Raw genomic sequence first — 24316 nt, 5'->3', positions numbered from 1 at the left:
GGAGAAAAGCATCACCCAACTCTTCAAAAGAAATATGACATATCTACCGGGTTTATACTTCTAAGGCATGTGATAAGGGGTTCTGTGGATGTGTGTGGTTGTTGCGCTTTGTTAATAACGACACATATCCATGCCTTGCATGATAAGTGGTGGTCCTACTTTACACTAGCAATTTCCAGTCCAGATAGTTCCCAGCCTATCACCATGCAGCATTCAACACATCGTCAATTCATCGCTTTGATTCGTAACTCAAGTATTCAGCCGCCCTGCAGCGATTCAGCATGCCCACTACACCAACAAATTCAAGATCACAAACACACACACACTCAATGAGTGTGGTCTGCCTCTCCACAGTTGCAATCTCCAAACGCGCTCCTCTTCTCCTTTGCCTCAACCATCCATGGCTCCAGAGCAAACTCCCTCTTGCTGTATTCCTCCATCTCTCCCTCGACTTCCCTCTTCAATGTGGATGCCTTAGCACTCGTCTTCGCGACCAAGGCGTCCAAGTACGCCGCAAGCCTGATACCGGCCTTAGCAATCTGCAGTTGAACGACCGGCGCCGCAGTCTTGTAGTAAGCGTTGTCGATCTCCTGGCCGTTGACAGCCGCGACGCCCTTGGGCAGGACGGTGGTGCAGACGTAGGAGTTTGTGTCGACGGCCCAGAGCATGGTGGTGTTGATGGGCGTGTTGACGTTGATGTTGGTCTTCCAGGAAGCGGCCTGGCTCTTGAATTTGCCCGTCTTGATCTCGGTCGTCAGGTTGGTTGCCCATGCCTGCGCATTCGCAATGGAGTACGTCGTGCCAGCGACCTTCTGCGGAATCGCAGTGTCCCATGCAGCGTGGAGATTGGTTTTGGCACCGTCAAACGTGACGTTAACTGAATACAATTAGTAGATGTCTCGGAAAGTATTTGTGTCGGAGTCTTGCTTACTGGTGTTACCGCCGACGTCGAGGTTCTCCACGTGCAGCGGCTGGTGGATGTCACCGATGAAGTGAATCAACCATTTCAGCGCTTTCTGCTGCTCGACCACCTCGAGGCTTGTCTGCACGGCACGCGTCGTGTAGTTTGCAATCGCGGACACAATGCAGCCGTCTGGGCAGTCGCGCTCGTAGATCACGCCGCAAGTCTTGGGAGGATTGTCCAAAGCGTCAATGTAGTGGAAGCCACTGGAGAATTTACCAGCAGCTTCGGACCGGTAAGTGTCTGCCCTGGGATAGGAGTTAGACATGTGCGGTCGTAGTTGAAGCTGGAACTGAACAATACCAAGTAGCAACATTCGCCATATAGGCGGTGCTTGTGTCGCCCAGTAGGTTCTTCGCGAACGTTGCCGTCTTAGTAGCGACGAAGTTCTGCGCAATAAAGGCGACGGTGGTATGCCCCAAGCTTCCCCATGCAGATGCATGTGGGAGAGCTGCGAGAAGAGGAAGCAAGATTGATTTGGTAGGCGCCATTGTGTAGTGAGATGATAGACAAGACGTTGAGAAAGAGAAGAGGGCCCAAGATATACTACCTACACAAGCTTTTGCTACCCGTTAGTGTGTACCAGGTATCAACGACATCGGCCAAGTCCGTGCAAGATTGCCACAGCCTACCCCACGTGCTGCAGGAGTGAAAGTACCTCCGCGGGGACATTAACCCAAATAGGCAGGTCTGGGGTTACAGGGCTAACGGAACTGGGACCAATGAGAAAGGATTGGACGACGATATAGGACCTGAAGATTAAGAGGACGGCTCTAACGATAGCCGAAGACTGTTGTAATATATATATGGTCATATCTGGCGCTAAAGTTCACCGACACCCGTCTCGTCCAAGTAAACCAGGGTATGTCAAGGCCGAGAGTGTTCGCCAAACTCCATGAAGCGTATATGGGTGTTCATCGTGCAGCAACAGCTTCCGTGGGTGCGTGGTCGTCGGCCATACCTTCGTCTTCGGGAACCTCTTCCACAGGAGCAGGCCGGCCTTCAATCAAGCGGATCCACCACGCCGGGGGGTCAAGAGGGCTGTGGCCGTTGTGGAGAGGCGGGTAGATGTCGTTGAAGTAGTACCAGACTGTCACACATCAGTCTTATTCTATAATCTAGGGTGAAAGAGCTTACTATGCCCAACAACAATGCCGCACATCTCATCTCGCGGTACTTGGGAATGCATGACCAACGAGAAGGCCATCAACACCCATGGCAAATACGGGGCCTTGAACACAATCAGTCCTAGGAAGCCGAGCGTCGTGTCAGGGTTCTTGCGACTCCAGATATAGATAAGGGTGCTAGACAAGGCCGAGCCGAGGAAGGCCATGGAGAAGATGGGCGCAATGCATAGCAACAGCGTCGAGACAAACGTCAGAAGCCACGAGAAATGGGCAGGCGAGCGTCCAGACGACTCTTCCAGCAGGCGCGAGTAGCGCTGCAAAAAGAAGATGTGGTACAGTAGGTCGAGACTAAGTGGGCCGAAGTAGAAGAAGGTCGTGATCAATCGCCAGTACTGGTTCCTCAGAAAGACAGTGCGCACGCTGTAAAAGAGCTGATAGGGCGATACGACATGGCATTGCACGAGTACACTGGCTCCCAGGGCAGCTGTCATCCACCAGCGCGTGCATACAGGCATTTCGTAGAACCACTGCTCGAGGGGGAAGCCGGCCCCTCCCATGATGCCGTCCCCGCCGGCCAGTACGTTTGCCATGCTGGCGTCGTGAAGATATCGGTGTTAGTAAAGAAGCGATAGCTGCAGACGGAAGAAGTAATTATGGTAGTTGGATGTCGCGCTGGCTGAGCGAGAGGACAGGTTGCTCGCAGCAAACCACGACAAGTCGCGAATTGATTGACCTTACATATGGCTACGTAACCATCAGAGCGCCCGCCAAGCGCTTATCTAATCAATCAACACGCGGTCGCGCCTTCCGGAGCGTTGGACTGTGGCGCACCACCCACAAGCCACATTCCGGCCCCAGCCCCCTCGAGTCGACGAACGCGGCCATCCCCATCAACCACGACGATGCGCTGCACGCCATCTCCCACTATTCTTCGAACCTAGCTGCCCTGCACACCACATCGACTGTCGCTGCGACACGTGATCCGACCCGCGACCACCGCAATGGCACCCAAAAGCCCCGCCCGCAAGAACACGGCGCGTCCGTCGCGTGGAGGGCGAGCAAGCACCGGCTCGCGGAGGGAATCTGGCAAACGAGGTGGGCTTTTTACGCGTCAAACTGCGGGCAGAACACCGCGCTGACGAAACCCAGTCGGCCAGCCCGGCCCCGCGCCAGAACGCAAGAAGTCGCGTTATAAGCCCGGCACCGTCGCCCTGCGCGAGATCAAAAGATACCAAAAGTCGACCGACTTGCTGCTGCTGAAGCTGCCCTTTCAGCGTCTGGTGAGTGTACAACGCATGTGATCCTGCGCATTGTACTGATGCATGTGTGTGCAGGTGCGAGAGATTGCGCAAACCGTCACCGACGACGATGGCGCGACGAGATGGCAGAGTCAGGCTATCATGGCTCTGCAGGAAGCAACCGAGGCTTTCCTCGTCAACCTCTTCCACGACGCAAATCTCTGTGCTATCCACGCCAAGCGCGTTACTATTCAGCAAAAGGACATACAACTCGCACGCCGTCTGCGCGCAGCGTGGGGCAACCCTGTTTGAGCAAGAGCGCCATGTTGCTGGCAGATACCCTTTGTTCGAATCTTGTGGCATGTGGGGATGAGCAGTTCGTGTGCAGACTAGGACCGTGTTTTGGGGACAGACAAGTCACTCGGCGTTTTGAGGCGCTGCGCTTCGTCTTGGTAGAGATAAATCTGGATGTTTTTTTGTCATTGATTTGTAACTGTAGCATGAATTCGATATAGGTAGTTTTATAAATTCAAACCACCTCGCAGATGTTTCTACTTGTTGACTATCTATGTTCGGTTAGCTCTTGTTCATTTCGAGGGTTTCTTCCCATGTTCAACACGCGGCGATATGGTCCTGGTGCTGTTAGACGGTCCGATAGGATTGGAGTACGACGAAAGAGGAGGAAGAGTAAGTTTCTAATAGAGATGCTACACATCACAGCACCGTGGCATTCACACCACCCCAACACCCCAAAATCCAACATGACATGCTCGAAATACATTCCACCAACATCGCTAACCACCAAGACCTACTTCGCAGCACCCCGGTTCAAGGAATCTCACTGTCATCCAGGTATATAACGTGGGACACCAGAACGAAAACAACAAAACAACCATAGTCCACAGCGACGCGATGGTGCTCAACGATCGTAAGATATCTTGCTGATCAGTGAAGAAGCATTTTCATGTCAAATAGACTACTGGGTCAAATCACGGACATCAAAATCAAACCATACCATTGACACGCATGGTAATAGCAAAAACAGTCGTGAGCTCGTCATGAGATTTCCTTTCATTTCGTTTCCGTCGGCATGCTACATACCCACTACCACCAAGCATCCGATATTCCCCGTACGCGTTTCCATATCCTGAAGCCATGCCATCGAACTGACCAAATCAGAGCAAGCAGGATAGACTAGAATAGAATGCGCACTGCCCCAACGCGCCCAAGACCCAACGCGACAAAACCTAGACAAACCAATTGTCCTCGTCCTCAGAATCAATGTTGATCTTGCTATCGCGTCCAGCGCCGCCCTCAACAGTGTCCACGACATCGTCGCCCTCGCTCTCGACAGACATCTCCTTCTTGACCTTCCCACCCGCCTTCGCCTTCGCCTTCGCCTTGGTAACGCGGCCAGTCTTCACGCCTATCCCGGTGTTAGTCAACATCCCACACCATCCTGCGATACAAGCACGACGTACCGTTCTTGGTGACCTTGACATCTGTCTTCTTCGCGCGGGACTTTGCGGGACTAGGAGCCGGGCCTTCGCGGCCGGATGCTTCTTTCTTGAGCGAGGCGGCGGCTTTCTTGAATTTGCGGAGTTGGCATTCGACCGTGTTGTATGTGGCGCCTTGGCCGAAGATGCGGGCTACTTCGTTGTAGTTGATCTTGTGGTTGGTCAGTGGGTGGGGAGTGTGCATGAGGAGGAGGGTGGAAGGATGGTGGGTGTGGTAGATGGTGGGAACTTACCGTGTGGTTGCCTGAGGCGAGGACTGCGGCCCAGAGCCTGTCCATCGTGTCGCGGTTGCTCCAGTTGATTGGCATCTTGATGTTCTGTTTAGGGTTTGTTAGTTGGTGCTGAGTGGGTACACGACGCGAATTGTAACGCAGGGGAGTAAGAACGTAAGCAAAGGGATATATAAGGGCACTTGCTAGAAAGACAAAGCAAGATTAAGAGAGCAGCGAGATAAATGCGCAGGCAAAGTGAGAGAGAAGAGGTAAAGACGCAGGTGTAGCAGACTGTATACAGAGGGCGCTTGAGCGGCGGGGCAGACATTCACTGCGCGCGATGCATATGCTGGAGCGATGGAGGGAAGACTTACGACTTGAGAGTTGATGGTGTAAAGAAGGTTATGCTTGGTTGGCGCTTGTGTGACGGTGCAATGTGGTAGATTTTGCAGGTAGTGGTGGTGGAAGAAAGGAAGTACCAGGCCCGAGGAGTAGTTTTTATATCTGACGGGCGGGGGCAGTGCGGTGAGTGGTGAGGGGAGACATCAAACCACGCTGAAGTGCGGTGAAAGTGAGAGAGCTACATGCAAGCAGGATACAGAAGTTAACAGTCTCATCCTGCTCCTTTCTTGCCTTTACACTACTAACACAGGGTTCTCTAGTAAGTTAATATAAAAGAGTTAAGCAACTGTGTAACACTTACTAAGAGGTTGCTTTGCATCTTGCATACTGTAGTATGTTCATGCAACGGCAGGACAAATAGCAGATGTTGAACTGGACACAGCTCTCTATGAACGTACGAGGACAGTGACATGACAATGAAGTTGAACGATGATCAGGTTTGCGTATGAGAGCAATTTGCAGGAAACCACACGACTTTATAAATTGAGACGAAGTACATGATCTGAATTACCTACCAATTCATGTCTTGATTTTCTTCTTACCTTTCCCCGTGTCCCACTCCCGCTTCGCCTTCGCTTCCGCCAGGTGCTTCTGTTTTTCTTCTCTAGGATCAATTACCAGCAAGTCCTCCTCGTTCTTCCGCTTCCACTCCAAATTCTTGCCCAACCGGTCTTTCGCGAAGCTCAGCGAATGCGACATCCAGCCGGTATCGTCGTCCGACTCGTCCTCGTCTTGCTTGTCCCAGGCTGTGCACGACTGACACCCTGCGATGAAATGCAGATCGCATACTGCTTCATCGTCCTCCACGGGTTTGCTTCCATTTTCTTCACTCTTTCCATTCTGAACCTCCTCAGGCAGCGCGGGTGATTTGGATTTTGGCTCTGCTATGGGCTCAGCAGTGTCGAGCTTGGATTTGAACTTGGAAAGAATGTCCAGGGTGGCTTGTTCTTGGGCAGCGTTCCCACCTACGCCACGCTTCCGGCCGCGTGTTGTCGAGACGGGCACCATAGACTCCAACAACGACTTCTTCTTGACTGGTTCTGCGTTTTGGCCAGCGGTGTTTCTCTTCATCGATGCCTTCAGCTCTGCAATCTGCGCGTTCACGCGATCGAGCTTCGACTTCTTCTCTGACTCTGGCGACAGTTCTCGAGGGGGTGGAGAGGGCGCTTTTTCCTTGGGTGCAGGTTTGGGTAATGTGGGTGTTTTTTCTGGCTTGGAGGACGGTGATCTCGACGGTGACTTGCGCGCAGGTTTGCGAATGGGTATGGACTTGTGGTGTTCCTCCGCCTTTGGGACTGATGGCTTCTCCTCACCAGCACTCACGAGCTTGGCGTTGAACTTGGCCTTCTTGAGCGCGGGTGCTGCCTCCGCACCGTCGCCGTCGTCTCCAAAGCTGAGCACATTCTTGCCAGCCTTTCTCTTAGGTTTCTTGACTTTCTTCGCTTCGGGTTCTGTCCGCTCTGCCACGCGCGCACGCTTGACCATGTCATCAAAGGGGTTGATGATGATCTCGGTGCTCGTGATCTTGGTCGGGTACATGGGGCTGTCCTCGCTGCCGTCCCTGATGTCGGTCTCGGCCATCTTCATCAAGTTGTAGATGGTGTCTCCCGCAATGCGCCCAAACATGGTGTTCCTGTCCTGCAGCTCTGGCGTGGCAGCCAGGGTGAAGAAGAACTGGCTGCCGTTGTCGTCCTTCTTACCCGTGTTGGCCATGCCCAGCAGGCCTCGTCGCGTGTACTTGAGGCGGCTGTGGAACTCATCCTGGAAGGGGGCGCCATCGTAGCTGCTCTCTCCGCTCTGTCCCGTGCCCGTGGGGTCGCCGCCCTGCAGGATGAAGCCCTTGACCAGGCGGTGGAAGACGGTGTTGTCGTAGTAGCCGTCGAGACATAGCTGCAGGAAGTTGCGCGACGTGACGGGCGTCTGCTTGGCAAAGAGCTCGAGCTCGAGGTCGCCCGTGGTCGTGTGCAGCAGCACCTTTGCCGTCGGGTTGGGCTCGAGGTTGTATGTCGCGCTCATCTTGTGGATTGTCGGTTGTCGCGTCGTGGTCGTGTCCGGGTCTGCGTTTGTTCACAGCCAATGAAGCTCCGTCGCTAGCGCACACATTCTCGACCGACGTCACCGGCTCAACCATGCTTCGGTGTGCTATGCCAAAAACACCCAGCGCAGCATACTGACAGATACCGATAGCTGATATGACCGCCGTCTGACATTCCCTGCACCTCACCACCCGACAAACATTGGCTCCGGCGCATCACAATGTTGCCCTACATCAATGCCCGTGAGTACCCACTACATGGTGGTGTACTTCAACAACGTATGCTAATAGCGCCGTGCAGCCTTCGAGTACGTTGGCAGTTCAATCGGCACGTCTCCAGATGAGCGTAAGAGCCCATGAACTCCACTCCTAAGCCACCGCCTAACAACACGTCCCAGTCAAGCTCGTCTTCTCCTTCTACCTGTCCTACCCCCTGGCTGCTATCTTGAAGCGTATACCAGACAAGCAGCCATGGCAGAAGAATGCCTTTGTCATAACGTGAGTTATACCCCTTCCCACTCAACGACAAGTCTTGACAGATGCAGTGTTTCCCTCTTCTACCTGGTCGGTCTGTTCAGTCTATGGACCGGCATTCGGACCCTCTTCATTAGTGCTGCGGGCGCCTACGCTATCGCATCCAAGATAAACTCTCCTTACATGCCATGGATTGGATTCGCGTTTCTCATGGGACACATGTCAGTGAACCACATCTATCGCCAGTCAATCGACGACCCATCCTCCGTCGACATCTCAGGAGCCCAGATGGTCCTGGTCATGAAACTTACAGCCTTCTGCTGGAATGTGCAGGACGGTCGACTGCCCGACGCTGAGCTCTCCGACTTTCAGAAAGAGCACGCTATTAGGACCATGCCTAGCCTTCTTGACTACACAGGCTATGTGCTTTTCTTTCCAGCTCTCATGGCTGGCCCAGCGTTCGACTACTGCGACTACAGCCAGTATATCACCACAACCATGTTCACACTGCCGCCAGGAACCGACCCAGCAAAAGCCCCAGCGACCCGAAAGAAGCGCAAGATTCCTCGCAGCGGCACGCCAGCCACCATCAAGGGACTCTACGGCACACTGTGGATCGTTGCTTTCCTGAAGTTCTCCGCTTGGTACTATCCCTCCTTCTTTCTGGGTGACGAGTACATGAAGTATGGGCTGCTGCGTCGAGTATGGCAACTGTACATGTTTGGACTCACTGTTCGCATGAAGTACTATGGCGTGTGGAGCCTGTCCGAGGGTTCATGTATCCTCTCTGGAATCGGCTACAACGGCCTTGATCCTGTCACTGGACGCGCAAAATGGGACCGTCTCACGAACATCAAGCCTATTGAGATTGAAACAGCTCAGAATGCCCGAGCATTCCTAGGCTTCTGGAACATCAACACAAACCAGTGGTTGCGGAACTACATGTACCTTCGCGTCACTCCCAAGGGTAAAAAGCCCGGATTCAGGGCCACATTGGCGACATTCGTCACAAGCGCGTTCTGGCACGGTTTTTACCCTGGCTACTACATGGCATTTGTTCTTGCGTCGTTCGTGCAAACCACTGCAAAGAGTAAGTTCTTCAACCACGCCACACGCAATCCATGTAACTAACTTTAAAAGATGGACGCCGTCTGATCCGCCCCTTCTTCCTTACTCCCGACGGAAAATCGCCTCTACCCTCGAAGAAGTACTACGACATCTTCACCACCATCCTCACTCAGCTGGTCTTCTCTTTTACCGTCGCGCCCTTCATCTTCCTTGGCTTCTCCGACACACTGAAAGTTTGGGCACGCGTCTACTTCTACACACTTTTCGGAATCGCTGCATCGTTTGCTTTGTTTTCCAAGTCACTGCCCCTCCGCAAAGAGATTGTTCAGCGCCAAGCTGTTCGAGTGGCAGCCGCAACTCCTGCGGTCGATGAATCCACCATTGAGCGCCTGGCAAGGGAAGAACTCGACGCAGAGAGACTGACAAGAATCAACTCAGCAGATAGCACTGCTAGTTATCGCAAGGCGCCTACTCTTGGAATTGCAGATGATCTTGAAACAGAGATTGACGAGATTGTCAGCGAGGTGAAAGCAGAGTACGAAGAGCGGAAGAGGCGGGGAAGTGTGCTCCAGGGCTTCGATGTCAAAAAGGCCGTTCATGAGAAGATACTAGACTTTCAGAAAGAGCTAAAAAGGGGTGGTAAATAGTCGAGGGAGGTTCAGTGTCTGGAAAGGGTAGATCGATGCTAAGGTTTCTCCATGAAATAACGGACTTCACGCATTTATTCAGCGTATCTATGGATGGATTTGTATACAATGGGTAGGTGCTTCGTATTGAGTGTGAACACTCACAATAGTCACCGTTCCAACGTCGTTTGTCACTGTTGTTATTGTGGACAGTCGTGCTAGCTCATTTCCCGCCTTCCCACCGCCTCATATCTCTCTTTCACCACCGCTATTGTCACCACAATCAATGCAGATTCTGCGCGCCAAGCCGAGCCCTCGCAAACGCACCATAAAAGCAGCCTCAAGCCCATTCCCCTCCGTCTCTTCAGCTTCGCCGCGCTCTACCTCACTACAAGTCTTTTCTCAACCGCGCGCGCACCGAAGCCCATATCTCCCCACCAATTCTTCTTTCTTCCGTCTCTTCTTCTCTTTCTCGTCCTCGAGCCCCTCGACACCATGTTGTGGATCGCTCACCTCGTCGTGTCCTTGCTGGCGGCAACGGCGGACTTTGCGTGGTTCTTCGCGGCCGAGTCGTCTCACGGGCTCATGGCACAGGCGAACTGCTCGTTGCCGACGCTCAGTTGCATCCGGGCGGCGCAAGCTGCTGGTGATGCACTGGGCCAGGCACGAGCAGACGCCTACTGGTGTGGTGTCCGGGAGCAGGAGCAGGCCAGGCTTGACCAGCAGGCCTACGACGCTGCGGTTGCCGACGCCTTCGTGACCGTCGACAAGTACAAGCTGCTCCTCATGCAGCCGCCGCCCGTTTGCCAGGTCAATCACTATCACACCCACCTGCACAACCACAACCACAACAGCTTCATCAACCCCACCTTCATCTCAGAATGCACGAAGGTGCCAGAGCTGCCGGCGGGGGTCAGCCCCAACTTCGACAAGGAGTTGTTCTTTGGCCCGCGCCTCGGCCGGGCCGAGAAGATCATCCTCGGCTCCGTCTTCGTGCTCTTCGCTGCTGCCTGCGGGCTCCTCTTCTGCTGCTGCCGCTGGTGTCTGGCGACGACGAGGCCTTCTCCTCCGGCGGATGGCCCCGCCAAAGCACCCCCCGCCGCCGACACGCCTGCCTCTCCCGCTCACAACGTCTCGCAGGACCCAGTGAGTTCCTCCACGGTGCACCTCTTGGGTGCTGAAGAGCCCCTCGAGGAAGCAGAACCGTCGGAGGAGCTCCTGGCGACTGTGTCACGTCTCCGAGCTGCCTCCCCGCCGCCGCCACCACCACCACCACACACACCGACTCCACAAAGACCCGTGGAGTCTGAACGGGCACCGGTTGAGTCCACTGACGACCTCCCGGCCTCCTCCTCCTCCTCCTCCTCCTCCTCCTCCTCCTCCTCCTCCTCACTTCTCGACCAGTCTCCAGAAAGGCCCCTGGAGACTTCACGGGCACCCGAAGACACACCCATCCCCTCCTCCCCTCCCCCCTCGTCGTCTCCTCTCTCCTCCATCCCCGAGCCAGATGAGCTCGGGGAGATGATCGAGAACCTCCTGGCCTCCTCCCCCTCTCCCTCTCCCTCCCCCTCTCCCCCACCGGCCGTCGACACGGCTCCACAAAGCCCCGTGGAGTCTGAATGGGCATCAGACGACGACGCAGCGCTGCTGCTGCTGGCCAATCCGGAGGCCGACCAGGTCAAGGCCGACGACGACGACGACGACAAGCCCGCCTCCCCGCCGCCAACGGCCTACCTCCGGCCCGTCGAGGACCGCGCAGAGTCCACCGACTCACCGCCGCGAAGCCCCACGGCGTCAGTCAAGGCGCGCAGGCGCATCGCACCCATACGCCGCCGTCGCGTCGTCGCCGCCCCCGCCCCCTCCCAGCCTGCCGTCCAGGCAGCACAGACGCCCGCTGTCGCCGCCAGGACACCAGTCCCCGAGGCAGTTCGGCCTCGCGTTCCCGTGCCGTCGTCTCCTGCCGCGCCTCTTCCTCGCGTTGCCGCGCCTGCTTCTCGCGCTGTCGCTCCCCGGCCCCCTGTTGCGCCCGCCACTCCTCGTCCTGCGCCCGCTGCCGCCGCGCCTCGCACTCGCCCTCCCGTGACGCCCGTTGCCAGCTTCTTCGCGTCGCTTATGCAGGAGGCTAGCAACCCCGTGTATAAGCAGCCCGGAGAGCGGTAGCGGGCTCGCGGAGGGTAGGAGGACGACTAGTACATGTTTTGTTTGAGAAGGGATTGATGGCGTGAGAGTGTGATGCCCACGCTTGGATGTGGACTGGAGGAATGGGATGGGAATTGGTTCTTGTAGTTGTCAATGCATGTTCTTTCTTTCTTGCTGCACTTACTGGTACTGGTACCGATACTTGATGTTTGTGTGTGATGTGAGTCTTGCTGTGTCCCTTGTTGACTGTTTTCCTGATGAAGTGGATGGAGATGCTTTGCGTTGCTATGAGGTATGGATTTCCATATAACCAGTTATTCCACCAACTCCCAAACGTCCAACCGAACATTTATGCAGGTAAAAAAACGCCAAAACACAACGTAGTCCCATATACATCGCTCTTGCTCGCATAAACACATACATATCCCATCCCCTCACCGCCCACTGCTGAAGCTATACCCCGTCCCCGCATGACTCGCCTGTCTCTCCACGCCCCCAAGCCCAGCCTGACTGCGATACTCCTCGTACCCACCGGGACTCAACGCATCCGCCCCCAGCCCACTCCCGCTCTCCCTGTAATCCGCATACGGCGGCACGGTGCGCCCAAAGCCCGCACGGTCGTCGCCCCAGCTCATCGGCCTGCCAGGGTGTCTCCCATCCTCGGTCTCCGTGGAGTGCAGCAGCGCGTACTCGTCTTCGTGCTGGTTGCCGCCGTGCTCTGTGCGCCTGTCTTCTTCGTCGTCATCGTCGTCGTGCTCGTTGCGGTGGGGCTCGATTTCCGTGGACCAGGCGTTGTCCTTTGCCGAATCGCCTGAGATGTGGTGCGCATCTGTTTCGGCGGCTTGGTAGGGCATGCTGCCTTCGCGGAGGAATTGGCGGAGGTAGTAGCCTGACACGGCTGTTGTTATGACGAACAAGAGGCTGAGAATGCTGGTTAGTTTTTTGCTGGGGGAGGACACGGAGGAGGAGGAGGGAGTGTACCAAATCACGGCGCCGAGACCAACGGATGCTGTGCTGACTTTGCATTTCTTCTCGTTGCCATAGGCAAAGGTTGTGCAGTTTCGGTCGCCCTCTGCGATCTTCTTGTCCTCGCCGCCCTTGTTGATGCCGTAGGAGTTCCACAGGGCGACGGCGATGAAGGCGCAGAACCAGAGGATGGTGTAGATGGCATCGACGGCTAAGAATGCGTATGCGTTTGCGAACCGCTGTGCTCGACTCCAGGCGGGTACCATTGTGAGGTAGATGATAGCTGGGAAGCTGAGGAAACACTGTAGCAGCACATATCAGCTTTGTATCCTTGAACACCCACCAAAACTATGATGAAAACACGTACTATGGCGAAAAAGTACTTGGTCGCACCGCCAACCTCCCCATCCTTAACCATGACGGCTATGGCCAGACATGTCGCAACAAAGACCAGCACCGCCTGGAAGACATGTGCCACGATTTTGCACTTCTGAATATACGACTGTGGTATCCGCATCTCGCCCTGTGTGCTGAATGTGTTCTGGCACGCTTGGTGTGTGCGTTGTCAGGCAGTCGCGGGGGAGGGACGACGGGTGTAAACAAGGCTCAGCCTTATGGAGAAGCGTCCCGAGAGAGCTATGTCGCGATAAAACTGTGTCAAGGCAGAAAAACAGGTGTAAATATGGATGCCACTGAAACTACACAAGTAGAGAAAACACAAAAAAATATCAGCGACAGTCGCAAACGAACAACGCAGCAGTGCAGATGGGAGTGTTTGAGTAAGACATTGCGCTGGGGATTCTCGAATCGCGGCATCAGCGTCAGCGTCAGCCTCAAACCGGCGCACGAGCTATTTATAATATGTTTCCGACTAGCCTTTCTCAGGTTAGATGCGGGTGTCCCTGGCGACGAGCTCGATTCTTGGAGCGAATAACGATGTTCGGAATTATCTATACTTGAAGTCGTTGATTCTCTTAGACACAGACGAGTTTCCCTTGGTAGTCCCTACTTTAATGACACTCAATACGCGGGCTGCAGATATGCCTTGTCAGGCTCCTAGCCACCCCTTCAGCCCACAGCCTCTTCAAGATTCAGCCATGGCATAGCTGGTGTCTTGCTCATTGCCTACTCTCAGCTGCACGCTTCTCATGCCCTGAGACTCAGCCTGAAGGATTTCCGATCGCCATCCTAAAACAGTAAACATTTCGTCCCCCATACCTCAGACTATCAAGCCCAGCTGGGCGGTGCAGCCGTCCTCACACTCGAAATCGTCGATTCCAACTTCGTCTGAAAGTCTGCATTGGTCTTCTCGTGAATTACATACTTGACTTTGCCGCGGTGTCGTTGTTCGTAAGTGCTCCGTCTCGCATACATTTCGACATCAGCGTACAGCAACGTCGAGCTACTTCGTAGAGCGCACAAAATTGTTGGGGATGGAGAACCACGTATACGGTGGTGAATTTGGATTTTCCGTATGTCGTGCTTCCTGAGGATTGATTGCAGGAGATCTGCATCGACCTCGATATGCTGGAGCTCGAGATTGCAGAGCAAAGGTAGACGTGCGTCGTTGTCGGCTAGAAATCTCAGTGACTTAGTATTTAATTGATCGACTGCGTGATCAAAATTGGTGTTGTTCCCATATCCAAAGTCCCTTTCAACCCACTGAGATTCGGCCCCCATTATGGTGAGCTTTTTGACAGAGGATATAGCTGGCAATAGCGCAGTAACCCACCACAAAGGCTTAAGAGTACTATCGAGATAGAGTTTCGCCGTCCGTTGACGCTCAAAGTAGTATAAACGGAGGGACAAGTGCTGTAAGTTGGGGAGTTTTAGCTCCTCAAATTGATTTCGGGCAAACGTCTTTGCTGGCGTTGAAATTCGGGACCGTTTGCGTGATGCAGTAGTCTTTGCCAGGGGGAGACCGTAGGGCACTGCGCACAAATCAAGAACTTCAGGTTGACAACCACTTCTTAGCAAGGCGCCGAAAACTACCGGAACAGCATGCATGCTGTTTTGAAGGATTTCATCGCTTTTGCAGACCTCGTGTCCGCCGATCAATGCACTTGCGGACGATGGCCAGATTCCTATCTCTTCGTATATCTCCCTGGCTCCGAGAGGCGGATGCCTTTGATCGTATTTCTCAACGGTCGATATCTTCTTTAAGGAGGAAAGACTACCAAGTGCTTCAGCCAGCAGTTCCACGTCAGTGCCCGTGGTTTTCATAGTGTTCTGTTCGTGCCTGTACTTATCATGGAGCCTGCGGCGTCTCCGCTTTAGCTTCTTGTTGTACTCGGTTAGCTGTGAATCACCTGTGACTGTGGGTAAGGCTCTATCGACTTTCATGTTCTGTATCTGCTCGACGTCCACCGTAGTAGTCACGATTGGATCGGAGGTGATTGTCGACTTGGTCCTGTCATGGAAGACTACGAGGCACAGCTGTAACTCTTCGATCGCTTCTTGGAACCACAGATTCTTCGAGAGACCAATAAGTTGTTGTAGGCTTTGCCTTGTGAGTATAACTAGGTATCAAGCGTTAGTGTTCGTCAATGACTAATTGCTGCTGCTGGTGCCAAAATACTTTTCGATGTTCAACGTTCTTGTTACCCACATGTCGTTGGCAATGAGCTAACAAAGACAGAGACTCACATCGTACAATTCCCACGAATCGATTATCGAACGCGTGAAGTGATTTCACCTTGATTTGTTTACAGCAGAATCGCAACTTCTTCAGATCCTCATTTTCCAGATAGGCACAGATCCCGTCAATCAACTCCTCAGGGAGACCACTCAACAAGTCCATAGTAGCGTATCGACGCCGTCGTGTCTGACTTGTACAACATGTGGGTTGGTGACTGCAAAGGTTTCGAAAATGAACAAGTCTTGTTATAATCTGGTCATTGTAGTGTTGGATGAGTCAAGAGAAGTCGGATGTCAGACACCGTAGTAATGCCTGTACGTAGCATCCAGACCGGCTGCGTAGAAATAAGACTAGCCAAGAGACTAGAGCCTTAGCGCCAACATCAATGTCAAAATATCTGCAAGGTGAGTGCACGCTGCGACATAGAAGGATGGCTACAATAAAGGCTATAATCTAATTACAATACAAGTACACTTATTCGTGCTAGCTAGAAACATCAGGAGTTATGCTTGATGTTTCGGGTCTGGCGCTGAACTTTTTTGGGGCTGTCCGAGGTATCTCGCGTGGCGTCTCCTGCCATGATATATGACGAAGTAACTCGATGTACAGACAAACACACTCTCAAAGTGGCATGATCGAGAGCATAGGCCCAATGGGTACCACGCCGTTGCTAGCAACTATCACGGATGAGTAGCCGCGTTTGATCTGGATGCAATCAGCTAAGTGAAAGTAGTATAGGTTCACGAACTCACAATATCAAAATGAGTTGTGCTTTTGAACACATCGTAACTCTCACTCCAGTATAACCGTCTCAGCCACGCGTGCAGACGCGGATAGTCGAGACGTATCATCTTTAGATTGCACTTGAACAGTGTGTAGTATACTACGTCGAAGCGAATGAGGGTCGTATATACCCGTATATCAGCCTCAGTAATGTGATCGCCGAATAAATAGGGGGAGTGCCCTGGTTGAGAGAGATGGTATTCCAGTCTGTCGAGTGACTGGAAGAGTCTGGTGACGTGTTCGTTGTAAGCTGACTGCGAGGTGGCAAAGCCAACCTTGTAAACACCATTGTTGACTGTATCGTACACCCATCTGTTGAGTATATCGATTTCGGGTCTTAGCTGTTGGGGAACTAATGCTGCCGCTCCTTTGTTCGCCTCGCGCTTCTCTGGAGGTAAAAGATGATCAAATGCCACAGAAAGAATGCGCATTATATCGCCACTCTCATTGTTCACAACAGTGCCTGTAGACCGTCAGCGCAGCGCTGTGGTCGGTTTACTCGCGAGTTCCCACCATGCTTCTTGTCCCATAGCAATGGAACAGAGACTCTGCCAGTATATTGAGGGTCTGCTTTCAGATACAACTCTCTCAACCATCTGACCCCGTATATCGGATCTCGTTCTGGACCCGTATGCCCAGAGAAATACCAGCCATGCGTTGGATCCCTCGCATCTACCTCAACTAATTGTATTATCTCCCCCAAGCCCTTCAGCGCACGAACAATGATGGTATGGTGGGCCCATGGGCAAACATAATTAACGTATAATACATATCGACCCTTCTCTGCAGGGAATTGCTCGGAGGGTATCAAATTGCGATAACTGGAAGGCATCGGGCACCAAGGAATGGTGATCTTGGTAGATTTCGGGTTGGGTAGCTAAATAAGACGTATATCAGCCAGCCGGGTACAGGCGGCAGAGTGCATTTGTCAATCACGACAGTGAACTCACATCAACCACAGTCATGGCGGGTGCTTTAATAGGGTCTCGACAGCGTAGTGTTGCAAGAAAATGATCGAACACATCCAAGCAACGTGCGGTGCGCTCATCTCCATGTTCAACACGAAGTTTGCTCGCAGCTGAGTAGTGTGATTACAAAACAGGCGATTATGAGCAAGGTTGATTAAGGTGATTAGTATGAGCTACTGCGTCGAATGCAGGCGACGACCGGGGTTCAGCCGCCCAGTGGACCCATAGTTGCAGAATTTGTCGTTGCTGAAGAGGGTTATGGAGTAGCACGATACTCGGTGTATTGTATGTTGTTCTTAGGTCTTTGATACGAATACCCAAATAGACTTGATGTATAGTGATCAGGGATCACTGCCAGTTAAATGTCCGAATTGTGGGACGACTCTTGCCTTGCCGAGGCTCGCTTGTTGGCGCAGGTAACCGTCGAGTTCACCCCTGCTAGTTAAAGCCCTATCGACCACCTATGGTGTTCTTCAACAACTTCGAGTCCAAAGATTATAAAATTTCACCTGCATGCTCTGGCTCCGAGGAGCATCGCCAGACTAGCACAACAACCATTGCATGACGCCCGAGCATATTATCGAACAGAGCACTAGGGGTTTGATAGTCGGAGTGGATCGAGAAATTCTATTGAGCAATGTAAGGAGGCGTATGGCTGACTGTGGGTCATAGAAAAATTAGAATGACTGGAAAAAGATCTGATATCCAAGCCATGCAGTCGTTGCGTTGTGCGAATAAGTTGAAGAAAGACCTTTGAACCGCGCTCGTCCGTCGCTTATCAAGCTCGCTCGTTCAGGTATACTGGGCCCTTGCGGCTGGACACGGATATTTCATACGTCTGGTACTGGCCCTCCTGATGACGACCATGCCTTCCATGAACAGTCCCCCCGCCAAGTTTGTTGAACATGTCCTGCTCGAATTCAAACTTCCATATCACCTTGGCCCCGATAATCCGCATCTCAAGCCATGCCATGTTCTTGCCTACGCAGCCACGAGAACCCATTGAAAAGGCGTAGAATGCACTCTCGCTCAAGGCAACACTCTCCTTTGTAGAACCGGCTGCGCCTGTAACCCAGCGCTCCGGTCGGAATTTCAGTGGCTCTGGATGGTAATCTTGGTTATATTGTACCGCCCAAAAGGCGGTACTAACCATTGAACCTTTTGGGGAATAGCTTACTACTGTTCCTCCTTTTAGGACTTCTCGGCTTGGCTCGGCACTGACAGGCAGGGCCATGCGTAGGCCCTCCTGTATAAAGACAGTGAGGTACTTGCATGACTGAAGCTTCTGTCAAGCTTTGATCTTGTCGTAACTCGAAAAGGTTGATAATATTTCCTGAGCCAGCCTGACCTGAACGTGCGGAGTTCGACGGAGATAGAAGAATGTGGCCGCAATGACAGTGGACGATGTATCACTTCCCGCAATGACCAGTAGCTCACTCCCCGTACTTCGTCCGTTTATGGGTCTTTTGCCTTGAAGAGCCAATGGAAAAAGTCTTTGCGAGTTCCTGACCCCGACTCATCAAGTTCGTTCTGTCTCTCGCTACGGCTTTCACGGCAATTTTCGACAAAGTTTCCCCAGTTTTCGATGGCTGGTAGCGTCGCGATGGCCAGCAATCTATCGAGACCTCTGGGGTTGAGCCAGACTCAGAGTGATCCTATTGGAGACCAAGCGATCTGTTACCCATGAGTCCCCCCAAACCTTGTGACAAGTTCCGCTGCACATACCGGATGTAACAGTTCCATAAAACCAATCACCATGTCCGGTTTGTGCCTCAAAGTTCTGTTCGTCTCCTTCATATCCAAGCATCTACCAAAGCAGAGATCGCCGAGGATGTCGAACACCAGATAGGTCACCTGATCGGCCATGTTTATAGGCCCAATCCAATCTTCGTAACTCTCTCTGTTGACCAAGCAGTTCGAGCCATCAATCTACGTTAGTCTGGATAAACGCCTCGGCACCCCGTAGCGCATTTTCGGAGAAAGCATGGTTGAGCACTCTCCGCATGTGTGCATGAACAGAGATATCTGTCGTAGTCCAGGTGTTTAGAGAGTCGACGGTCCGCGGCCAGACCTGGTAGTACTCGCCCTTCTTCACGTTGCCTTTGGGACCGAATATATGTCCATATGCTGGGGAAATATTGATACATACGCTGTCGGGTCAATATCGGAATTCAGGTCCTACCACATGTCAGGGTCGACTTCTCAGAGCGATCCCCGGGCGTTGAGCAATCACCATATCTATCTTGTAAATGGAGTAACCAAATGTGCCTATCCTCATTCCATGTATGCCACCATGCCGGAACTATAGATACCTTCACCCAGAACGGACCTGGAAATCTGACTAGGGTGGGTATACACCCTGTGGAAGACTGTCACAAAGACATACGAAAGGAAAAACGAGCATCCCAATGTTACAGGATCGGTATACGATAACTTGTCTGTAATGCTCTGAAACGAAATTGTAGAAACTGTTGTCGCAAAATACAAACTAAAAAGGCAAAGGTGTTCAAAGATATGAGATCACCCCAGGAGGATCGTATAGATTTTGTACCCAATGCGTTACGATCGATTCTAGTAGGCCAATGCTTTCAGTATAAGCGTACAATATCCTATTAGGATAGGACAACACCCGTTTAGCAAGTACAGTCAGCTGACTGTACATGTGTAGGGAGCTTTAGAGTTTGTGATCTGCAAAGGCAGGACGGCAGCCACTTATTTAATAGATCTACACAAAGCACCCTATTCATGCAGATCTGATCAATTGCACATGCAATATTGGCAGTCAGCACTTGCGTAGAATATACCGTCGATCTTAGAAAAGGCGCAACGCTTAGTTGGAACGTTGACTGAATGAGGCAACAATATGTCAATCAGTGGGACAGCTGAGTTATTCCTAGAACTATAGCCGAATCAGCGGTTAATATCACAGTCGACTCTTTTGCGTACCATCAATTTTCGAAAACTTATTTTCCACGCAGGAAGCTATAGTCTATCTCTAGAAACACCAAATGCTCACAGCATGTGTCTACTCAAATGCTGAAGAAAGGTCTTGTACCTCATGCACGAGGCTGCAGTCCAATCGAAACCTGTTTCCTATGTACTTCATCCAAGAGGCTTGCTACATCCTTGTCAGTGGCCTCGTAAGCCTCTTCGATAATATGCCTACGAGCCTCACTTCTTGGCTCAAAAACGGCCTCCAAAGGCTTCGGTATAGAGACAAATCCAGTAGAGAACATACTCTCTTCAACCACTTGTCTCCTACCATCCTTGGAGCGGATGTTGAAAGCCCATAGCAACCGAGCAACCGCAATGGCAACCGAGTTCCGGGCGATGAATCGGCCTGGACACACCCTCCGTCCATATCCAAAGTTACCAGATTGCGTTTTACCGATCCATCGTTCTGGTCGAAAATCAAGTGGGGAATCAAATAGTCGCTCATCTTGACGCATGGCACTGAATAGAGGAACGATAACCGAGCCCTTGGGGATAAAATAGCCTTTGTACCAATCGTCTTGGATGGCAGCATGTGGTACGCCAGTTGGAGCAAGATGGCGCCAGCGGAAGGTTTCTTCAATAACTGCCTGGATGTAGGGGAGTTTGTTCAGATCTTCGAACGTTGGCAAACGATCACTGCCGACGACGTCTTCAATCTCCTTCTGTGCCATGGGGATCCACTCGGGATGAGCAAGGCAGGCAAGAGTGAAGATTTGGAGGGTTATGTTGGTAGTCTCGTTGGCGGCATCGCACATGATCCCTAAGTCCCAGGCTATCTCAATATCGGTCAGGCTTTGTGCTTCTTTTGCGTTCTTGAAGTCCTTGGTCCAGTTCCAGCCATCACGTTTCAAGGCGGCTTCGAAATTATGCTCGTGTAGTTCTGTCCACAACTGATACCAATCCTCGGCGGTCTTCTTCCATGGCGCCAACGAAGCAGGTAGATGGTTCAGGATTGGTAGCGCATCGACAATCCACCGGCCGAGCTGGCCAGCGAAGAGGAAATTACGCATGCACTCGTGACTTCTATGCATCTGCCACTCTTCGCAGGTCAAGATCCTCATCCCATATGTGAGCACGTATATGAGACTTGCAGAGAAGCGTTCATATTGCTTTGGATAATCGGTGGTGTTCAAGAGATTCTTGAGGAGTTGTTTGCTCTCCAAGTCTTGCACTGGCGTGTAACAAGTGGATGCACGGGGACTCATGACTGGGGCTTCGAGCCGCTGATGCAAGAGAAAGTTCTCGTCATAGTTCTTGAGCATGATGTGCTTGTCTTTGCATACCATCTCTTGCGCCATAACCTGCTCAAGTCAGCTGCTGCATACATCTCGTAACATCAAACAGAAATTCCGTATTCGTACCGTGCGTGGTCGGCCACTGTATATGTTCCCCCGTTTGTCCAGCAAGTCTTTCGCAGTGGCGTAGTCTCCAACAATGATTACGTTTGTGCCACCAAAGTCTGCGCTCACGAGCGGCCCATACTGATCAACCCATTTCTGGTATGTCAACCAGCCAGCACTCTTAGGTGCTTGATGTAGGTTGCCAATGATGGGTAGGCGAGGTGGTCCTGGAGGAAGCTTCGCTTGAAGGCGATACTGGCGGAATATATACAACACAAAAAGAATACCTGCTACTAGCAGAACTGTAGGAGAAAACATAGTTGCTGCACAAACTCCAAGAGGAGAAAGACGAGGCACAGGGGATATAAGATAGATTAAGGAGGTGGATGCACTGTCGAAAGTAGAACCATATAATACTGCCGACAACCCAGATAGTTCGCCAACTTCGGCCCCTTGATTCCGCTTTGTCCTTGCTTCCCAACAAGCAGGGACGGGTGCATGCTCCGTCTGCCGGTACTGGATAGGTAGGTTACCAATACCATCCTGCCACGGCCGCAGGTGCATCCTCCTTCCGCGGACCTCTCTCGGTTCTCGGTACAGCATGTCTCGTGTAAGAGATATCTCCCATATTATGAGTGGCTATGGTAAGAATGTACGCTCAGAAACACTCAGTCATCATTTTAACACCAAAATCAGAGGATGTGGATCATCTCATCAAACCCACATGATGGCCATTACAAGCAACACTGTTGCCTCGCTGGGCTGAACTCACATGTCTGCTTATTCCTACCCGTCCCGGGAAATATAATTCGAGCATTGTGATTGACCAATGCATGAGACAAGCACGTTCATGCATGGGGGAAAGCACAACCCTGCAGGAGGCGCGGTTAAGGAGACTTGGCGAGCCGACCCGAGACTTTGGATGATTACATGGGTTACAGCCTTAGGTGCATTGTACTGAATCATAAAAATGGTATATTCCGCGGGAGACTACAATGTGTTAAATACTGTAGTCCGCTCTAGCGGTTTGCTATCTCGAGACGTGCAGTGCGGTAGGTCAATAAAACCATGGCGAATGACTATCGCTCAATCCTGAATACGGTTGGATGGACTTTAACTACACTTTCAACGCTTTTCACAGCAGCGAGGATATACACGCGCTTAAAAATAGCGACTGCGGCGCTGGGATGGGATGACTGGTGCATGCTGGTTGCATGGGTAAGCATAATTGAGTTTCCATCCCTTCGCTTTGTTCCACTTTTGGTGGCACAGTCTTCTAACAAGTTCAGGTCTTTGCCACAATATGCACCGCCATTGTCACAGTTGGGACTACCCACGGCTTTGGTCAGCACATATGGAATATCCAAGACCCCGAGGACCAGGCACAAGCGGTCATGTACGTTATGATAGGGCCGCTGTTCTCTTTTGTGTGTGCATTCCTTACGAAAGCGTCTATCGTCATCGCCCTTCTACGTATCGTGGGTAGAACCAGCATCTGGGCTCACAGGCTCATTGCTTGGGTCTCTATGATATTGATGTTCTGTGCATCCGCGCTGGCTTGCTCTTGCATCATTTTCTTTTGCAGACCAATGCAAAAGTCATGGAGGCCGTACGTGGAAGGGTCTTGTATGAGTCCCACCATCCTGGATGTGGCTGGACGCTCAGTGTCAGGTATGTTTTTTTTTGCGTTTCTGTGGAGAGTAACACTAAGGCGCGCAGCATATAACGCTTTCATGGATGTTCTCTGCGCAGTGGTACCGTATTACCTGATCCGGAGTCTCAATATCCCACGAAAAGATAAGCGAAATCTTATCATTCTCATGGGTGGTAGTATACTGTAAGCGCTCTCGAAACCATTAGCATTTACACGCTGACCGACGTAGTGGTGCTTTTGCCACCATCATGAAGATCGTCTCAATGAGTACGATATCCAATGTGACAGATATGACACATTCCTGGTCGGAACTCACAATCTGGCAACTGTACGTCTCAGTCTCTCCTTCGTCGCATGTGTCTTTTTCCTTATACAATACCCTATACCGTGATCTGACTTCATGATTGCAGGACAGAGAACCACGTCTTGATCATCGCCGGCTCAATTCCAGCCTTGCGTCCCTTCTGGCGTACGATTGTGGGAAAATACACTTCTTTCCGATCCACTGGGCAATCTACACCCTCAGGACACCTCTCCAACAAGCCACGAGGTGGAGACTTCCATATGCTCACTGTAGGCTCCACGCCTAGTCGCAAAAGCAAATCAGGGCTGTACTCGCACACAGCGAAGGATGAGAGCAAGGAGAACTTGACTGATAGGCGAGAAGAGGCTGATACAGAGAGTGTGGAACCCATCTTGTCACACTATGGGAGACTTCAGACGCATATAACGAGGGGCAATGGTACAAAGATTCCAGACCGTAGCGATACAAGCATCACAGTTACGAGCGTAGTGGAAGTCGTGTAGATTGTAACCATCTCCAGACACACAAAGACTGCCTCACTCCATCTCCAGACACACATGTGTTGGACAAAAGACTCCACGCATGCGTCTTCTCAGAATTTGTGGTCCGTCCAGACCAGTTGTTCGCACTTTCATGACACCTCCTATTCACTTAATTATCCTTCTGTTCGACGCCCTACGCATCATTATCCAAGACTCCTTACCATTCTGTGATCCTCCCCTAAGTTTAAGCCATCCGCCACCTACGTGTATTTTTCCAGCATGCTCAAAAAATACGACTGAAATTATCTTAATTATCAACTACAACGAATAAAATATTAGCAAGCAAAATAGAGCCTAGCTCAAACCTGATGGGGACCACAATACACCA

At 52.0% G+C, this 24316-nt stretch overlaps 13 protein-coding genes across 13 annotated transcripts; 4 read left to right on the top strand and 9 right to left on the bottom strand.

The window, feature by feature from the left end:
• Positions 1-326: 326 nt before the first annotated feature.
• On the bottom strand, positions 327-1452 carry P153DRAFT_293141 (uncharacterized protein; the record flags this gene model as incomplete). Its single annotated transcript, XM_033663880.1, has 3 exons — positions 327-877; positions 932-1209; positions 1265-1452. 3 exons carry the CDS (start codon positions 1450-1452, stop codon positions 327-329), a joined length of 1017 nt encoding a protein of 338 aa, XP_033522897.1.
• Positions 1453-1875: 423 nt separating this feature from the next.
• Positions 1876-2678, bottom strand: P153DRAFT_376637 (derlin-1.1; the record flags this gene model as incomplete). The annotated part of the gene is made up of 2 exons (XM_033669678.1): positions 1876-2051; positions 2099-2678. 2 exons carry the CDS (start codon positions 2676-2678, stop codon positions 1876-1878), a joined length of 756 nt encoding a protein of 251 aa, XP_033522896.1.
• Positions 2679-3028: 350 nt separating this feature from the next.
• Positions 3029-3871, top strand: P153DRAFT_367631 (histone H3). Its single transcript, XM_033668319.1, has 3 exons — positions 3029-3183; positions 3238-3368; positions 3423-3871. The coding sequence occupies exons 1-3, from the start codon at positions 3090-3092 to the stop codon at positions 3636-3638; spliced, it is 441 nt and encodes a 146-aa protein (XP_033522895.1). The 5' UTR covers positions 3029-3089; the 3' UTR covers positions 3639-3871.
• A 542-nt stretch (positions 3872-4413) lies between these two features.
• Positions 4414-5509, bottom strand: P153DRAFT_367629 (uncharacterized protein). The gene is made up of 4 exons (XM_033668318.1): positions 5430-5509; positions 5077-5160; positions 4808-4994; positions 4414-4752 (listed from the first exon to the last, which is right to left on the bottom strand). Exons 2-4 carry the CDS (start codon positions 5149-5151, stop codon positions 4574-4576), a joined length of 441 nt encoding a protein of 146 aa, XP_033522894.1. The 5' UTR covers positions 5152-5160; positions 5430-5509; the 3' UTR covers positions 4414-4573.
• Positions 5510-5815: 306 nt separating this feature from the next.
• P153DRAFT_367628 (cyclophilin-like protein) lies at positions 5816-7505 on the bottom strand. The gene has a single exon (XM_033668317.1). The coding sequence runs from the start codon at positions 7471-7473 to the stop codon at positions 5977-5979; it is 1497 nt and encodes a 498-aa protein (XP_033522893.1). The 5' UTR covers positions 7474-7505; the 3' UTR covers positions 5816-5976.
• Positions 7506-7586: 81 nt separating this feature from the next.
• On the top strand, positions 7587-9890 carry P153DRAFT_318381 (MBOAT-domain-containing protein). Its single transcript, XM_033665056.1, has 5 exons — positions 7587-7735; positions 7794-7838; positions 7891-7990; positions 8038-9056; positions 9107-9890. The coding sequence occupies exons 1-5, from the start codon at positions 7714-7716 to the stop codon at positions 9679-9681; spliced, it is 1761 nt and encodes a 586-aa protein (XP_033522892.1). The 5' UTR covers positions 7587-7713; the 3' UTR covers positions 9682-9890.
• Positions 9891-9918: 28 nt separating this feature from the next.
• P153DRAFT_404622 (uncharacterized protein) lies at positions 9919-11938 on the top strand (the record flags this gene model as incomplete). The annotated part of the gene is made up of 1 exon (XM_033672003.1): positions 9919-11938. A coding segment is annotated over one exon (1902 nt), but the record flags the coding sequence as incomplete, so codon positions are not given.
• A 295-nt stretch (positions 11939-12233) lies between these two features.
• Positions 12234-13282, bottom strand: P153DRAFT_293347 (uncharacterized protein; the record flags this gene model as incomplete). Its single annotated transcript, XM_033663889.1, has 3 exons — positions 12234-12720; positions 12781-13067; positions 13133-13282. 3 exons carry the CDS (start codon positions 13280-13282, stop codon positions 12234-12236), a joined length of 924 nt encoding a protein of 307 aa, XP_033522890.1.
• A 1921-nt stretch (positions 13283-15203) lies between these two features.
• P153DRAFT_38937 (uncharacterized protein) lies at positions 15204-15702 on the bottom strand. The gene has a single exon (XM_033670840.1). It carries the CDS (start codon positions 15563-15565, stop codon positions 15299-15301), a length of 267 nt encoding a protein of 88 aa, XP_033522889.1. The 5' UTR covers positions 15566-15702; the 3' UTR covers positions 15204-15298.
• A 317-nt stretch (positions 15703-16019) lies between these two features.
• On the bottom strand, positions 16020-17174 carry P153DRAFT_367625 (uncharacterized protein). Its single transcript, XM_033668316.1, has 3 exons — positions 16700-17174; positions 16156-16649; positions 16020-16108 (listed from the first exon to the last, which is right to left on the bottom strand). Exons 1-3 carry the CDS (start codon positions 17016-17018, stop codon positions 16025-16027), a joined length of 897 nt encoding a protein of 298 aa, XP_033522888.1. The 5' UTR covers positions 17019-17174; the 3' UTR covers positions 16020-16024.
• A 758-nt stretch (positions 17175-17932) lies between these two features.
• On the bottom strand, positions 17933-19857 carry P153DRAFT_423699 (cytochrome P450; the record flags this gene model as incomplete). Its single annotated transcript, XM_033672442.1, has 7 exons — positions 19758-19857; positions 19388-19491; positions 19088-19281; positions 18854-19050; positions 18665-18781; positions 18503-18599; positions 17933-18439 (listed from the first exon to the last, which is right to left on the bottom strand). The coding sequence occupies exons 1-7, from the start codon at positions 19814-19816 to the stop codon at positions 17933-17935; spliced, it is 1275 nt and encodes a 424-aa protein (XP_033522887.1). The 5' UTR covers positions 19817-19857.
• A 307-nt stretch (positions 19858-20164) lies between these two features.
• Positions 20165-21868, bottom strand: P153DRAFT_342259 (cytochrome P450). The gene is made up of 2 exons (XM_033665959.1): positions 21510-21868; positions 20165-21449 (listed from the first exon to the last, which is right to left on the bottom strand). Exons 1-2 carry the CDS (start codon positions 21804-21806, stop codon positions 20211-20213), a joined length of 1536 nt encoding a protein of 511 aa, XP_033522886.1. The 5' UTR covers positions 21807-21868; the 3' UTR covers positions 20165-20210.
• A 643-nt stretch (positions 21869-22511) lies between these two features.
• P153DRAFT_432134 (uncharacterized protein) lies at positions 22512-24009 on the top strand. The gene is made up of 5 exons (XM_033672949.1): positions 22512-22706; positions 22778-23159; positions 23208-23325; positions 23372-23470; positions 23553-24009. The coding sequence occupies exons 1-5, from the start codon at positions 22557-22559 to the stop codon at positions 23947-23949; spliced, it is 1146 nt and encodes a 381-aa protein (XP_033522885.1). The 5' UTR covers positions 22512-22556; the 3' UTR covers positions 23950-24009.
• The last annotated feature ends 307 nt before the right edge of the window (positions 24010-24316 follow it).

Source organism: Dothidotthia symphoricarpi (genome assembly GCF_010015815.1).
Source record: "Dothidotthia symphoricarpi CBS 119687 unplaced genomic scaffold P153scaffold_12, whole genome shotgun sequence".
NCBI classification, from domain to species: domain Eukaryota; kingdom Fungi; phylum Ascomycota; class Dothideomycetes; order Pleosporales; family Dothidotthiaceae; genus Dothidotthia; species Dothidotthia symphoricarpi.
Note: the sequence above shows the minus strand (reverse complement) of the source record. Positions and strands in the feature narration are given on the sequence as shown.

Excerpts from the sequence above, each read along its gene's own strand:
- P153DRAFT_367629 (XM_033668318.1), bottom strand. The coding sequence starts at position 5,151 with ATGCCAATCAACTGGAGCAACCGCGACACGATGGACAGGCTCTGGGCC. Across the intron at positions 4,995-5,076 it reads TCGCCTCAGGCAACCACACG|ATCAACTACAACGAAGTAGC; the intron begins GTAAGTTCCCAC and ends ACCAACCACAAG. Across the intron at positions 4,753-4,807 it reads TGTCAAGGTCACCAAGAACG|GCGTGAAGACTGGCCGCGTT; the intron begins GTACGTCGTGCT and ends ACACCGGGATAG.
- P153DRAFT_342259 (XM_033665959.1), bottom strand. The coding sequence starts at position 21,806 with ATGTTTTCTCCTACAGTTCTGCTAGTAGCAGGTATTCTTTTTGTGTTG. Across the intron at positions 21,450-21,509 it reads ACAGTGGCCGACCACGCACG|GTTATGGCGCAAGAGATGGT; the intron begins GTACGAATACGG and ends TGACTTGAGCAG.
- P153DRAFT_318381 (XM_033665056.1), top strand. The coding sequence starts at position 7,714 with ATGTTGCCCTACATCAATGCCC. Across the intron at positions 7,839-7,890 it reads CGGCACGTCTCCAGATGAGC|TCAAGCTCGTCTTCTCCTTC; the intron begins GTAAGAGCCCAT and ends AACACGTCCCAG. Across the intron at positions 9,057-9,106 it reads CGTGCAAACCACTGCAAAGA|ATGGACGCCGTCTGATCCGC; the intron begins GTAAGTTCTTCA and ends TAACTTTAAAAG.
- P153DRAFT_367628 (XM_033668317.1), bottom strand. The coding sequence starts at position 7,473 with ATGAGCGCGACATACAACCTCGAGCCCAACCCGACGGCAAAGGTGCTG.
- P153DRAFT_38937 (XM_033670840.1), bottom strand. The coding sequence starts at position 15,565 with ATGGACTTGTTGAGTGGTCTCCCTGAGGAGTTGATTGACGGGATCTGT.
- P153DRAFT_367625 (XM_033668316.1), bottom strand. The coding sequence starts at position 17,018 with ATGCCTTCCAGTTATCGCAATTTGATACCCTCCGAGCAATTCCCTGCA. Across the intron at positions 16,650-16,699 it reads GCTATGGGACAAGAAGCATG|GCACTGTTGTGAACAATGAG; the intron begins GTGGGAACTCGC and ends GACGGTCTACAG. Across the intron at positions 16,109-16,155 it reads GCACAACTCATTTTGATATT|ATCAAACGCGGCTACTCATC; the intron begins GTGAGTTCGTGA and ends GATTGCATCCAG.
- P153DRAFT_367631 (XM_033668319.1), top strand. The coding sequence starts at position 3,090 with ATGGCACCCAAAAGCCCCGCCCGCAAGAACACGGCGCGTCCGTCGCGT. Across the intron at positions 3,184-3,237 it reads GAGGGAATCTGGCAAACGAG|TCGGCCAGCCCGGCCCCGCG; the intron begins GTGGGCTTTTTA and ends GACGAAACCCAG. Across the intron at positions 3,369-3,422 it reads AGCTGCCCTTTCAGCGTCTG|GTGCGAGAGATTGCGCAAAC; the intron begins GTGAGTGTACAA and ends ATGTGTGTGCAG.
- P153DRAFT_432134 (XM_033672949.1), top strand. The coding sequence starts at position 22,557 with ATGGCGAATGACTATCGCTCAATCCTGAATACGGTTGGATGGACTTTA. Across the intron at positions 22,707-22,777 it reads GGTGCATGCTGGTTGCATGG|GTCTTTGCCACAATATGCAC; the intron begins GTAAGCATAATT and ends TAACAAGTTCAG. Across the intron at positions 23,326-23,371 it reads CTCATGGGTGGTAGTATACT|TGGTGCTTTTGCCACCATCA; the intron begins GTAAGCGCTCTC and ends TGACCGACGTAG.